Raw genomic sequence first — 14,177 nt, 5'->3', positions numbered from 1 at the left:
CGAAATAAGAAATAAACAACATCATGTAGAATTAAAAATTAATTATAAAATATATGAACATAAAACTTAATGTATTAAGTATTTAAATATTTATTGATAGGAACATATTTAATGTTCCTACCTCTAATATATACTTACATATGATAATGCTCCTATATATGTTTTGTCCAAGTTAACATGCATAATTATAAACTTTACACGTTAAGTAATAGTTTTACATTGTCTATTGTTTAATTAATTCAAAGTAATCTTTAATTTGGTGAAATATCTGATATATATATCATTTACATTAACTCTATATTGTATTTATCTCGTTACGATATACAATGGCATTTTGATCACACATAGCTAATAAAAATACGTGAATAATAGAAAATTGGTATTAATGTATGATTACTGAGTCTATGATGAGTAAACTTCTAATGGATCAGTTCGATAGACCATTCTTCTCCCATATTTACACTTGGCTTACGCACGGTTAATACATTATTGTTTGGATTGTATTTAGTCTCCAGATTAACCTTTGCCATACCTAAAACACAAATAATTCGTAATTTAATTATAATATTAAATAATACGTTTTTGAATTGAATTAGGATGATACATACTGCGTGAATTTAATATAGCAGATTTAACACCTTTAGGTGGATTTGCAATATCTACCCTTTCCAACCAGCTTTCTGTCTGATATGAAGATAATTTGTCGATAAATGTAGAAGTTAATTTATTTCTTTCAAAAGTGAGTCTTAAATATAAGTATTTTCCATGACGATATTCAAAGCTAGCTTCATCATCGATGTACAATGTGCCATTAGCTTTACCCGCAGAATCTGTGGTAACTATCAAAGTATAGGGATCATTTTTCATTGCTACTGTACTACGACGTATTCTCATTTTACGTGGAACGATAGAGCCGCCTCTTTGGAATACCGGAATTTTATGAAGAGTCACCGGAATATTAACTAAGCCTGGTCGATAATATGGTTGCATGGTATCAACATCATACCAAATTACTGTGCCTTCTCCAGGGAAATATACGTTAACATCTGTAACTGATGGTTGAAAGACCGGGCGTACAAGTATAGAGTCACCGATTAATATTTCATCATCGATAGCATATGTCTCAGTTTCACTTGGATAATGAGCCCATAAAGGTCGCACTACCGGAGTGCCATTTACTTCATGTTCTCGGAAAAGTGTATACCATAATGGTAGATATGAATATCTCATTCTAAAAGCCTCTTTGACAATTTGAAGAGTTTCTTCGTTAAATAACCAAGGTTCACGCCGTTTAGTTTCAATATGAGAATGCTGACGATAAAAAGGAAGCCAGGCACCAGCTTGATTCCATCTAATGAACAGTTCAGAGTCTGGATTTTTGAAGAAACCAGCAACATCTGCTCCACAGAATGACATTCCAGAAACGGCTAAAGAGAGGCACATCGGATAACTTACACGTAGGTGATCCCAATTGCCTGTATTATCGCCAGTCCACATAGCTGTATAACGTTGTGATCCAGCGAAGAAAGATCTCACAAGAGTAAATGGTCGTAGTGAGCCTTTTGATCTTCTAAATAAAGCTTCATACGTAGCCATAGACAAAAGAAGTCCATTAATATTGTGAACACTTCTATGCTCCCAACCACCATAATGGACTACATCTTTAGGCATAGTTACTTCAGGACCATTAAATACGCTTGGTTCGTTCATATCATTCCAGATGTACACATCATTAGTGGTACCATGGAATTTATCTAAACTATATTGACTGATGTAATATTCTCGTACTGCTGGATCGAAAAAGTCTAAATACGAGGATGATCCTGGCCAACACCAACCCTCGTAGTCTTTTCCATCTTTTGTTTTAATGTAATAACCCATTTTTGTGGCATCATTATGCAAAAAGTAACCAGGGTCACGTTTAATATGCGGATCAATAATTACAACCAATTTTCTACCTTTTGCAGTTAAATTATGCACCATTTCAATAGGATTTGGAAATTTTCGCCCGTCCCAAGTAAAATATTTTTTACTGTCGGTGTACTCGATATCGAGCCACATAACATCCAAAGGTAAATCATGTGTATCAAAATTTTCTGCTACTTGCATAACATCATCTTGATCGTTGTAATTCCAACGACTTTGATGATAGCCTAAAGTAAACATTTGAGGTAATGGTGCTGTACCTGTTAAAGTTGTGTACTGTTTAAATACATCCAGAGGCTTAGGACCTAACATAAAGAACACATCTATCACACCAGCTTCTGACATGAAATGAGCATCCACTTGTGACTTTTTAGCAGATCGAGATACAAAGTTTACAATACTTTCTACGACATTATTGTCTGCACTTGATAAAATATCGACCCATGTTTCTGCAGCATTATGCCAGAAGATACCAGTTGTTCTTTCTTTACCATGAGCATAGAGAACAGGTATTGCTCCATAAATTGACATTCTTTCATTGACTTCATATTCAAATACATCTAAATTGTATAATCTGTAAGGATCAGTCTGTTTTGTAGATTTTAGAGCAAAGGAATCTGCATGTTCTGGTACACCATATGCGTGTTCAGCACCAGGAAAGCTGAAGTCCAAAGCAATTGCTTCTGGGCCATTAGGTTTTGAGTCATGATGAGTTTTAAAACTTTCCTCCCATGCACCTGGATCATCATCTGCACCATCACCCGGACCATCACTATTGCCATTTACTTCAACATTTTCAGTATTTTCTTCTTGTTCTGGTTTCCTGCTAATCATTATTAAAAAATGTCATTAATTATGTATATTTAATAATTAGTTGCTTTATATCAAGGGCAACTTTATGAAGCATACTTAGGTTTTGTACGATGATGTTCAAATCTCATAAGACCTCTTGCATTTGCAGACACAACCAATATATTCTGAGAGTATAAATCCACTCTAAATGGATTAGTATATAAAATAACTTTGTTTTCTCCACTTGTTATAGTTATATGATCTGTAGTTTTTTCAATTAAATTTAATTTAGATACTTGTGGTTGATCCTGAAGAGCATATTCAGGCTCATATCTGTCACGTAATGGATTTTTTTCATTGATATGGAGTCTAAATGTATTATCCTTTAGTGCAGTTAATTGCAATATATAAAGAATTCTTGTATCTTTATTAAACAAGTCTATACTTATACTGGACTCATTTTGATTTAAAGTATTTGTTAAAAGTTGATATGGTGTTTTTCCAGGCTCAACTTTTCTGCAACGTCTAATAATATTGATATAATATTAATATTAGTAGCATAATTACTTAAATTCTTAGAAATGATAGACGGTATTGGAAACTTACCTGCAAAAGCTACTCTGCTCGCATGTTTTAAATACATCTCTATTAACTGCATCGATAAGGAGGAAAGAACATACTAATAGAAATAGTAATCCCAATCTACAATATAAAATATTAAGCTCGTAAAATTTTCTGTTATGAAAAATACTCTAATTTGTTAATATCAATTACGTTTTATTCCTGAACAATAGCGGAAAGAACATTATTATGTATTTTGTTATTTGTTATTGTTGCTTTTGTAATACACTTAATTGTATTCTCATTTTACGTTAAAACGGCCTCCTGTTTTTAATGACTCTGAACAGATAATAACATTTTTATAAACAAATTAAACAGAGAAAAGTAACGCTGCGTGCCGAATCAAATCACGGTATTATCATGGACACGTCAGCGTAATCATGATTGGATTATAAAAGTAAATACATAAAGAAGTTTAATTTGTTATTTTGTATAAACAAGATGAATTAAGTACGGAATGATTTATAGAGTGATGTATTCCGTTCATGAAGAATTAACTTCGTTTTTTGAAGGTTAAAAGGCCGAAAGTAAGTAACTTACCGCACGTATGAGGCCATGTTGAAAAGTAATTTTTGCCACAGATGAGGTATAAAATAGACTCATTACCTTATGGGACTGGGTATTCTATGTTCTGAAATACCGATTGCGCAAAAAATCAGAAATTTCGTTATGCTACAAAGGAGGTTTAACCAACATATTATGTTGATGGGATATAGAATAGGCCTGATATGTAATCAGAGATGAGAAATGAAGATCCTTTTGCCTATAATATGATTTCTGTATTTGCTGTAGTAAATCGCAGATTTTTCTGAAGTCGGTATTTCAGAACGTGAGACACGTAGCTCCATACAATGTTATATCTATTCTGTATTTAGATAATGATTATACCATCTACGTTTCAGAGCGGCAAGTTTAGGAATTGTTCAGGATTCTCTATATTTTGTCTCGAATTGGGAAATATCATTATTTATTATCTATTGTAAAATATATTTGAAAAGTTATAAGGGAGGAAAGAATATTCAACACAGCAAAGTTATATTTCTTCCTTCAATGCATGAAATTAACTGATCAAAGAATAGATTAATCATGGCCAGGTCTATAAAGGTAATTATGATTCGTTCATTTTATATAACATCGCACATTCAGTTTATTTGAATTACAAGAGTAATGCATTCAGTCGGCAGGGAAAATACAGTCCTATATAACTATATATTACATAATATAGAAGTTTGGCACTCGGATCGATTCATTTTGGGGATGTAAAAAAGCCTAACTGTTCGTTTCTAGCATATTCATTAATCAACACACGTATCTCTGTTAAAAACGTTTTCTTATCTCTCTTTGCCACACGATTGGAACTATCATATTAATGCATATGCTGCGAATTTGTGAAACAGTGTTTTCTATGTAGGAGTGTATATATTTCATATATTTATATATAATAATAATAATAATTATCGTTATTATTATCATTATCACTATATTAACATCGACGTTAGAGCATTTTCTTAATCATACGTTTCCTAGGGTTTTTATAGAAATCGTGGTTAAGGTCACTGTGAGTTTGCGCAGCTCTAAGAGACATAACGTTTAAATATCTGTCGAAAAATCGGCGAGCGCGCGAATCAACAAGTTGATATCGATTGATCGAGCGATATATTAATTTATTATAATACTGAAGAAAATGTGTGTATCTCTCATTGTTGTGCGTTCTGTACGCCGGTCGATAATTTACGAATACGGTACAATAAAATTTGTCGTTGCTGTTGGAAAATTGATTCACGATAAATTTTTCAACGTCATAGAGTATTCACATAAGAGGATTCATGTTCGATCGACAAGTTTCAATGAACTTAACCTTCACGACGTCGACGAGATAAATCTTGGTAGGTATAAAGAAAATGATATCATTATTTTTGTAGGGATAGAAAAAGATTTTTTATACATATTTTTCGAGTTATCTTTTGTTGCCGAATTTCAATTTGGCAATAGAAATTGCAAATCTTTTTGTTTCTATATGTACATGTATGGGAAGATTTTGCTCGAAAGGTAAGATGGTGTATCGGAAAGAAACGGGAGCGACCTCAAGTGATATAATGACAATTAAAAAATTCGACGTTGTACGATGTGGAATAGTAGAAATCGCGGGAATCGTGTAAAAAGATATGTGCGAAAACTCGAGTGTTTCTGGTTGTACTGCATGCTTTGAATGTGCATATTTTTTTAGAAAAGTCGCGAATATTTTTATATATTCGTCATATGTGTATATAAATCGGAAATACGCAGTCGGTTTTGTAGTCTTTTTCTTTACAAAACTTTTTCAAGTAAATACATATGTATAATGTTTCGCGTCTGATAATACTTTTAAGTACTCCCGGTGTTCTCGAGTTAATATTTCCGTGACATTTACCCTCGATATTTTATTAAGTGTATGTAACAGTGACGGTTTTCTTTTTAGTTTTCATAAAGAAACAATAATTTTGTATTGACGAAGACAAGCGTCACCATGAAGCATCGAAGGAGAAGTATCCCGAGTGACGTAGATTTGGCTGAGAGCAGACGAGCTTCGAAAACGATCTCGATTGAATTAAAGAGCATCGTTTTGAACCTGGACATCCAACCGGAGAAAGACAGCGAAATCGACATCGTGCAGGCCTCGTGGAAAAATTCTTACAAGAATCGATAATATCTTAGGCACATTCGATCCATAATAGCGATGATAGTCTTGGGTTCTTTTAGATTTAACGAATTCACCTCACCCGGAATCGCAAGGACTTTTTTGCAGTACTAACAAGATACATCGCAAAACATTTTACGTGCAGACCACGCAAAAAGGTATTCTTTCACTAGGTATTCGATTATATGTATACTTAGCGTTCTTGTTGGAGACTATGATGTAAAAAAAAAAAAAAACGAAAAAGTTGATGGAAACTCTGATGCTCGACATATTGTTAACGACAATGTACTTACAATTTTAGTATTTACGGAGTATGAATAACCGTTAACTGATAGCAACGTAATCGAGTACGTGTTCTTATCGAGGCTTCGATTACGCATGAGCGTGTCGGGAAAAGAGTTTCCGTCAAGGTTTTGGTATAAAATCGAGGCTTTCGGTAATACTTCCATCTCGCAGAGTCAATTATTATCTTTAGGCACATTAAGACCATAGTTAATCGACGATTAGTCTCAAGGTTTTGTAACAAAAACAGTCTTCAGGTTTGAGAAAGTGTTACGGCCTGTTTCGCTTTAATCGCGAACAGCCCTCCTTTTGCTAGACCCAATATTGGTTTCTTCTTAACAAGGGGTTGTTGGTCCTCTGCGTGGTGGCCGATTGACAAGGTAGATCGGACGTGTCGAAGCTGCTCCATTCGTCCCCATCCGCGACACCGTACGGATATTTCGCTGAAACGTCCACTTCGGATCCCGTGATACTTTCCAATGGACTCAGAGGTATCACCTTGCACTGAGGTAGGGTCGACGTCATCGTCGGTAGAACCGGTAACGGTGTACTGGCTGCAACGCTATTGTGATCGTTGGCGTAACGCTTCACATGAGGTGTCACAGGCATTAAATGATCCGGAGGTCTTGGAAGGGGCATTACACCCACCGCTGGAGTTGGTTCTGGTTTTTCTTCTTCGGCATGTTTGTATTTGTTATGCCTACACCTGATGGTAATGATCACCACTACACCGAGCAAAAATACGCCAAGGAGCATTCCTAGGATTAACAGGTAGTCGTTGCTCATATTGGGTGCGATCGCCATTTCACCTTCGTGACCCACCGGATCCATTGGGCCACCCAGCGTCATATTATAGTCGTCCATGTCGAGTTTCACGCGAAACTCGAACTCACCTACGGCTGGTTGAAAGATAGAGGCCGCTAAGATGAACACGAAGCTATCGATTACTCCCTCGTACTCCATCGTTGGAATTTTTCTACAAACCATGTAAATCACACCTGACATCACTTCCTGGTGTGAGAATTTCGTTACTTCTTTTTCTCGAGTTCCACGTTTCTCGCCGGAAGACGAAGAACTTCTGATGATTCTCTTTATTTTACCAAATTTCGGCTTTTTCATGATGGTATATATGGGATTACTGCTCGTTAACTTCGCCAACGGTGTGGCGTCCATGTACTGTAACGTTATCCTGGTCTTTTCGCCTGCCAGAGCGATCATAGGGTTCATAATCATCAAGGGTACTATCTTTATTTCAATTCTTATGCGTTTCTGTTCAAATCCGCTCAGTCGTGCGGTTAGTTCGAGACTGTCGTTCGATACGGTCATGTCCGTTTGCATGAACATGACGCTTTTCGACAGCAAGTCTGTTTGCTTAAAACTAGCCGCCGCACCGTCGCGTACGTACAACACCCCGTACTTTGGAATCGCCGTCACTTCATAAATGACCAAGTCTTGTCTCGCGTTGGTATCGAGCTTTACGTTGCTCTCGGAGATTAGAGCTACGTTCGAGCCTTGTTGCAGGTTCACAGGACCGGGAACGGTAACGTTCAGTTTGATGGGTAAAACGTACACGTTGAACACCGTATACGTTGGATTGAAACGTCCATCCCACACCCTGAAGTAAAAGGAAGCTGCTTGAAGCGGACCATTGTGCTCGTATACCAGTCGATTGGAGTCGACATCGTGCTGAGTGAATTTGTTCACTTGACGAACTTCCGAAATATTTTCGTTGAATGGTAGAAGCAACAGACGACCGTACGTTGGCCTAGATATCACGTCGTATGCGATTTCCTCTGGCGGAGTGTCCGGATCGGTTGTCAACAAGTTCTCCCTAGTTATCGTTTGATTTTGATTTTGCACCACTGTAATGGATGGCGCGTTCGTGATCAATTTGAACGGTTCGTCGTTTACCGGTTCGATTATTACCGGAATGCTGGTGTTACACAGCAGGATGTGACCAGGGGTCAGGTAAAGAGAAAAATTGATGCGATCTTCCAACGTATCCGAATGATCGTGATAATAAGCGATTTTTCCACCTTCGATTTGTGGCTGGGAGAAAGTGGTGACATTTAAATCTGGAAGAATCATCACATGGCCGTGGCTAGGTTGACTGACTAGTCTGGAGAGTACCGCTGGATTCTCGATACCAGCGTGAGTTTGAAGAAACGACACGATTCCGCTGATGTTCATGATGACTTGAGCCGAACCACCTTCTTCCACTCTCACGTTCTTCACGGATACGTATCTGTCTAATCCGCCACTGGAGACTGAAATATCTATTTGAAACATCTGCAACAGAAAACATATATAACACAGTTAACGACACATTGTACCTTGCAAACGTTTAACGAGTCTTAAGAACATAATCTCGCCTGATTAGTTAAGGATTCCGCGAAGTGTGCTTCCACGTCGAACGTAAACGAATCATTGGCGGTCAAGTCCATAAATTGTTTAGTATGTTCGTAGAAAACTTTGCTGTTGTTAATGTCTCTTTGCGTGAACCGCTCAACGTTCAACCACGCGCCCTCGCTCGTCTCCATGATAATCTTGCCGAGATGCGGTCCATTTCGCACCGTGTATTTTATTTCTCGCGTTTCATCCGAGCATTTCGTCAACAGTAGTTTGTTCGATAACATTTTTCTGGTCAGTGGAAAAACATTGAGTGCGGCGTTCTGCTCGATAGCCAGTCGGACTGGTTTAGTTGCTATCAGAATCGTATAAGATTCCGTGGTGTGTACTCCGTCGTAAAGCACGAAATTGAACTCAGCGTCGGATCCATCTGGAACATAAAGTATCTTAAGGAATTCATGTTTACGAATAAATCGCGGGAAATTTCGGACAATAAAAAGCGGAGCGCTTACTCGTATGGGTAAAAATGATTTTCGACTCATCGATCTGTTGCTGTGTGAAATTGTAAAGATCCAGCTCCGGAGAGGATTTTAACGAGATTAGTCCGTTCCTGACTCCGCTTATGTTGAACGTTATATCACGTGCCGTGGTATCGTTATCAACAGCGGCTAATTTATCAGGCGTTAACGCGATCGAACCACCTTGCCAAACTGTTAATTTAGTTCTGTTGACGAGCACAGGCACTTCGTCGTTAACGGGTTGCACCGTGACCCACACGTCGAACGGTTCGCTAGTTTTATCACCGGCAACGAGTACCATCTTGAACGAATCTCTGGAAGATTCGTCGCCGTTGTGTTTGTATAATATTATTCCTCCGGTTAGGTGCTTCTGCGAGAATTTCTTCACCTGAGAATTCTTGGTTGATTCCAGAATCACGCCGTGCTTTGGTTTTTCTAGAATTCGATAATCCGTCACTTTGCCGGAATAGTAAGGCGTGAGGATGGAGAAGTTCGTTTCATCGAGAATGGTGCTCTTTCCCTCGATCACGACGACACCCTTCGTTTCGACGTACAGCTTCTCCGGGACGATCACGAAGTTCACGCTTAGATCGCGTAGCCAAGTTATTCCGTTCGTTACATCGACGACAAATTTGTCGTTAGTTTGATTCATTACGGATTGTACGTAGAACACGCGACCCTCGTTTATCATACTTTGGTCGAAAAATTTCACCGCATTTCCGATATAATCTTCTCGTGTCTCGTCGCTGTGCTCGTCGTGAATCTGTAGCTCCAGATACCCGTTCTGTGGCCACTCTTTCAAATAATAAACTATTTCAGAATCCGCAATCTTGGGATGCATAATTTCCAGGCTCTTTTTGCTCAACAAGATACTAGTGGCCTCTTCCACGAACACAGTTTTATTGTTCTGCACGATCAACGGTTGCCAATAGCTTTCGGGATAAATCTTAATTAGGAATATTCCCTCTGCCTCTGCTCCCTTCGTCGACACTTTGAACTTAAAACCGTCCTTTGCCAAAGATCCGCCGAGATGTTTGTACAAGACTATACCATAACGCAGATTCTCTTTGTTGAACGAGTTTGTTTCTCTACCGTGTTTCAACAGCACCCCGTGTTTTGGTTTCTCCAACACCGTGTACTTGATATCCTTGTCGGAGGTATACACGTTCGTTTCAACATCTAACTCGTTGGGTCGGAGGGCAACCGATCGATTAAATTGCACGACGGACCCGTTGCTTTCTCTCAACCTCACGTAAGGAGGACTGGCTTGAATTTCAAGGACTCCGGCCGTGTAAAAATGCCCATCGGTAACACCAAATTCGAACTTTCCGTGATCATCGCCCTGATGTTTAAACAGTATCTGATTGTCGTCGATGTCTTGCTGACTGAATTCATGTACCTGCGACGTGGGATTGGTCACCCTGTATATTCCATTCTTCTGGGTATCTCTTCTCGTGTAAATCAGCTCGTTAGGCTTCGTGTCGATGTCCTTGTCTATATACGCGAGATCTTTGTTCGTCAACAGCCTTTCGCCCTTCGACACCACGTGAAACACCTTGTGAACCACTCGCTCCGGAGCGTTGTCGTTCTTCATTGTGATTTCGATGCGGAACAAGCCCACGTACATAAAATCCACCGCGTCCGAGGCGATAGCGACGAACTGAAACGAGTCTTCTCTGGTCTCCGAGTCATCGTGCACGTAATAGACTTTTTGGGATGAAAGTTCCTCGGAAGTAAAATAGAACGTGTTGTTCCGTGAGTGAGACTTGGAGCTGTTCGTGACGGTCAACCAACCGTGATGCGGAACTATCGTCAAGTTGTATATCAGCGACGTAACTCCGTAATCCCTTGGATTCGTTCGCAGTATTCTTAGAGGTACTCTGGAGCCTTCGTCCACCCTCAGAGTTTCCAGGCTGTCCAAAGGTTTCACGTTCTTGCTGAGGTAGTGCCTAAACTTCAAGATGGAGTGCAAATCGATGCACTGTGGGGCGCTCACTTTGAAGGCGAATTCATCGAGAATGGTGGAATAGGCTCTCTTGAACAATCGATATTTCAATTTACCGGAGTCGATGTCTTCTTGAGTGAACGTGTCTCCGGTTTCTAGCTTTCGACTCGAAAGGAACAGATTGCCGTACCTTGGTCCCGTTGTCACGGTGAACGCGATCTTGTTAAGCGTGGTTGTCAATGGATTCGTTTGGAACTTCAGATTTTGCCCGGTGACCGACACCTCCGCTACGTTGGTGAAGTTAATCGGCACCCTCTTCGTTTCTTTCAATTCGAGATCGATGAATGTGATTCGAAAGTCGTAGGTGTGCTGCGCCGTTACCTCTCTAACGCTCGCTTGAAACTTAAACTCGTCTTGATTCGGGCTGCCCTCGTTGTGAAGATACCGTATCGTGTGTAGCTCGATATCCCTGCTGGTGAAACGGTCGACGTTCATCCAGCTACTCGAGACGTCCTTCAGCTTCTGAATCGTTCCAAATTGCGGCTGCGAGACGATATCGTAACGTATATCGATAGTGTTGTCGTCGGAATTGGTGACGAAAGAGAGATTCGCTGATGTGAGGTACGAGTAAGACCGATGCACCACAACCAGCCCGGTATTCTGCATCAACTTGATTTCCAAGGGATGAGCTGCCACCCTTAAACTCGCCGGCTGGCTGCTTTCTATCCCGTCGCTCACTCGAAGATCCAGCTTCGCGTTTGGCTTCGCTGAAAAACGTAATTCAAGCGTGCGTTTGATAAAGCGTAGCTGCGAATAGACGGCAATTAACAGGCAATAATGTTTGTTTGTATAGCGAATATCGATGAAGCTGTTACCGTTTCCGCGGTGTACGTATGCAATTAATCCTTGCATTAATTCAGCCTGGGTAAACGTGTCGATTGGTCGCGACGGGTAAGTCACTCTTTCCACATAGCCAGCATCCGCGTCGGTACGTAAGACCGTGTAAACCAACATGTCTGACGGCGTGTCAGCATCGATCGCCCAAATAAATTCTTTCGTCAAGATTTTCCTCGTGCCCTACGAATTATAAACGGCTGATTATATTTGTTTATCGTCGGATTCGATCGGATAAAGAGGCCAATTCGATTCTATCTAATCGAATAAGAAATGGAAACATTAAGATTTGCAGTTGAACCGTTTCATACATTTCAACGCGGCGAGGGTGGTCGATTTTTATGACGGAGCAAGTTATTCCATTTAGGTAGATCGCAACTCTAAGTGGTTAATTAGGAGCAACGACTGGGGGCGACTTAAATCGATTTCGTTACGACTCGACCGCTATGCTCGCTTAAAGATACGAACACTGCAGGCAGGCTATAATTTCTTCAATTCGATTAATTGATTTAGTGGGGTCGTGTGAAGCATTCAGACTGTTTCGCGTCAATTAGGTTCACGTGCTTTCGAGTTCTCGGACGGAGGCTTGTTTCAAGGAAAAGAATCATGCGACCGTTCGATAGAAGAATTATAGGTCTTTGTGTCTTACTTGAGCGAGTCGTAGCACTTTCGCGGTCGATATTTCGAGCAACGGCGGATCATTAACGGGTGTAACGTTGACGTGAAGTGGAAACCTAAGTCGCCCTCGCAGGTAGCCTGGCAACGTGTAACCAATTCCTGCCACTAATCTCACATCCAGGATCATACTGTCCTCTGTGGTTTCACTGCCATCGTGCATGTATTGTACCTGCCAAGGAGTTACGTCACACTAATGAGACAATGTAGCCTGTGGTAGACGATGTTTCTAGTACTTATGAATATGCATGTTTCTGATCTAAAGATGCGTAAACACGCAATGATTACGATTTATAGCAACGTCGGCAAACGGTCTTTACGATTCACCGAGCATGGTAATTTTTGCAAAAACGGACAAAAAGTCGTTCGTAGATTCGCCATTAACGAGACACTTATCTCACCTTATTTCATGATTTATTCACGATGTACATGCGTCTGCAAGGAGAACTTTTCTTCTTAACGAACCAATAAACTGCCTTAATATCTTGAAACTCGTACCTTCCGCGTGACTCGCCGCTTTTAAAATTAAACTTCCTTAAAGATTCCCTTTACGCTTTCCCGTCGTTGAATCATTGCCGGCGCTAAATCTGCCGTCTGCCCGCGGTTCAAATTAATTAAAGCGGCGGAGGCGAGCTTATGAATCGACGATTAGCATACTGAATCGACGCTCGAATTCTGTCCATTCTCTGTGTATGGTTTTTTCGAAAAAAGTTTCGCTTTTTTAAGCTTCGAAGAAAACGTTTAACGGATAAGCGGTTTCGGCTCGACGTTAACCCTCGAAAAAAAACCGTTAATAATAAGTGGTGGTGGTGGTGTCTATAAATAGATGTAGTGTCGCTGGATAAATCGGGTGTAAGTAGAAGAAGAACAGACCGAACCGAGAGTTCCGACGACACGAGCCCACTACGCGGCCCCCCACGGTTCTAAAGTTAGTCCTTGTGCCGCGGACTATCTATAGCTCGTGGCCTTATGACAAACTGGAAGAACACGTGATTTTCCACTTTTCTTTGTGTTGCTCGAATATATCGGTTACCTGTTGGATCGTTGCCGTTCGTCGATTCATCCTTCTCACCGATCGTTCCACGTTACGATATTTCACGGATATTGGAAAACCGTTCTACGGGTACTGGTAGCAGAAACACATTACCTTATCTCGATTAACGTCTTGAAGAGTGAAGGAATGCGCGGTTCTGGTCGTTAAAAGATCCAGGGCCAAGGTACCGTACGTGGGCGGGGTTACCAAGTTGAAGATAACACCGTCCTCTTCCATCCCATATTTAGCAATGTCTAGTACCATGGCAATGTTATCGCTCGTCAGCAGCGCGTGTTCCCCTTCGGATAGTACCAAGGGCCTTAGCGAGAGTATCTCCAAATTCACGGGCAAATTTACCCTCGAGTGAACCTACGGAATTTGAAATTGAGGCGTATCACGAAGGTCCTTGCCTCTCTTCTTACCTAATTTCTCCTTGGGTGACAAGATGCGAGCGAATTGGTGGAA

At 40.2% G+C, this 14,177-nt stretch overlaps 2 protein-coding genes across 16 annotated transcripts in view; both read right to left on the bottom strand.

The window, feature by feature from the left end:
• Positions 1 to 70: 70 nt before the first annotated feature.
• LOC126919300 (neutral alpha-glucosidase AB) lies at positions 71 to 4,028 on the bottom strand. Of its 4 annotated transcripts, none has more exons than XM_050728294.1 (5): positions 3,880 to 4,028; positions 3,325 to 3,420; positions 2,836 to 3,243; positions 609 to 2,752; positions 71 to 532 (listed from the first exon to the last, which is right to left on the bottom strand). In XM_050728294.1, exons 1-5 carry the CDS (start codon positions 3,894 to 3,896, stop codon positions 420 to 422), a joined length of 2,778 nt encoding a protein of 925 aa, XP_050584251.1. In that variant the 5' UTR covers positions 3,897 to 4,028; the 3' UTR covers positions 71 to 419. The 4 variants fall into 4 exon arrangements, with proteins under 4 accessions (XP_050584251.1, XP_050584252.1, XP_050584249.1 ...); XM_050728295.1 differs by having other exon boundaries at positions 609 to 2,749; XM_050728292.1 differs by lacking the exon at positions 3,880 to 4,028 and adding an exon at positions 3,493 to 3,835.
• A 433-nt stretch (positions 4,029 to 4,461) lies between these two features.
• Positions 4,462 to 14,177, bottom strand: part of LOC126919298 (chondroitin sulfate proteoglycan 4) — a 33,639-nt gene continuing 23,923 nt past the window's right edge. For all 12 annotated transcript variants that reach the window (XM_050728280.1, XM_050728284.1, XM_050728279.1 and 9 more), the window contains 6 exons: positions 13,827 to 14,081; positions 12,654 to 12,851; positions 11,986 to 12,187; positions 9,160 to 11,877; positions 8,671 to 9,077; positions 4,462 to 8,587 (listed from right to left, as the gene is read on the bottom strand). In XM_050728280.1, coding sequence (XP_050584237.1) covers positions 6,611 to 8,587; positions 8,671 to 9,077; positions 9,160 to 11,877; positions 11,986 to 12,187; positions 12,654 to 12,851; positions 13,827 to 14,081 — 5,757 coding nt within the window. In that variant the 3' untranslated portion in view covers positions 4,462 to 6,610. The remainder of the gene's footprint in view (positions 8,588 to 8,670; positions 9,078 to 9,159; positions 11,878 to 11,985; positions 12,188 to 12,653; positions 12,852 to 13,826; positions 14,082 to 14,177) is intronic.

The sequence above is a fragment of the Bombus affinis genome, chromosome 8 (genome assembly GCF_024516045.1).
Source record: "Bombus affinis isolate iyBomAffi1 chromosome 8, iyBomAffi1.2, whole genome shotgun sequence".
Taxonomy (NCBI): Eukaryota; Metazoa; Arthropoda; class Insecta; order Hymenoptera; family Apidae; genus Bombus; species Bombus affinis.
Note: the sequence above shows the minus strand (reverse complement) of the source record. Positions and strands in the feature narration are given on the sequence as shown.

What these genes read in the sequence shown, in the direction of transcription:
- LOC126919300 (XM_050728292.1), bottom strand. Translation starts at nt 3,524, where the DNA reads ATGTTCTTTCCGCTATTGTTCAGGAATAAAAC. An exon ending in CTATTGTTCAGGAATAAAAC is followed by an intron (nt 3,421 to 3,492) that starts GTAATTGATATT and finishes TTTATATTGTAG; the next exon opens with ATTGGGATTACTATTTCTAT. An exon ending in TGCTATATTAAATTCACGCA is followed by an intron (nt 533 to 608) that starts GTATGTATCATC and finishes TTTGTGTTTTAG; the next exon opens with GTATGGCAAAGGTTAATCTG.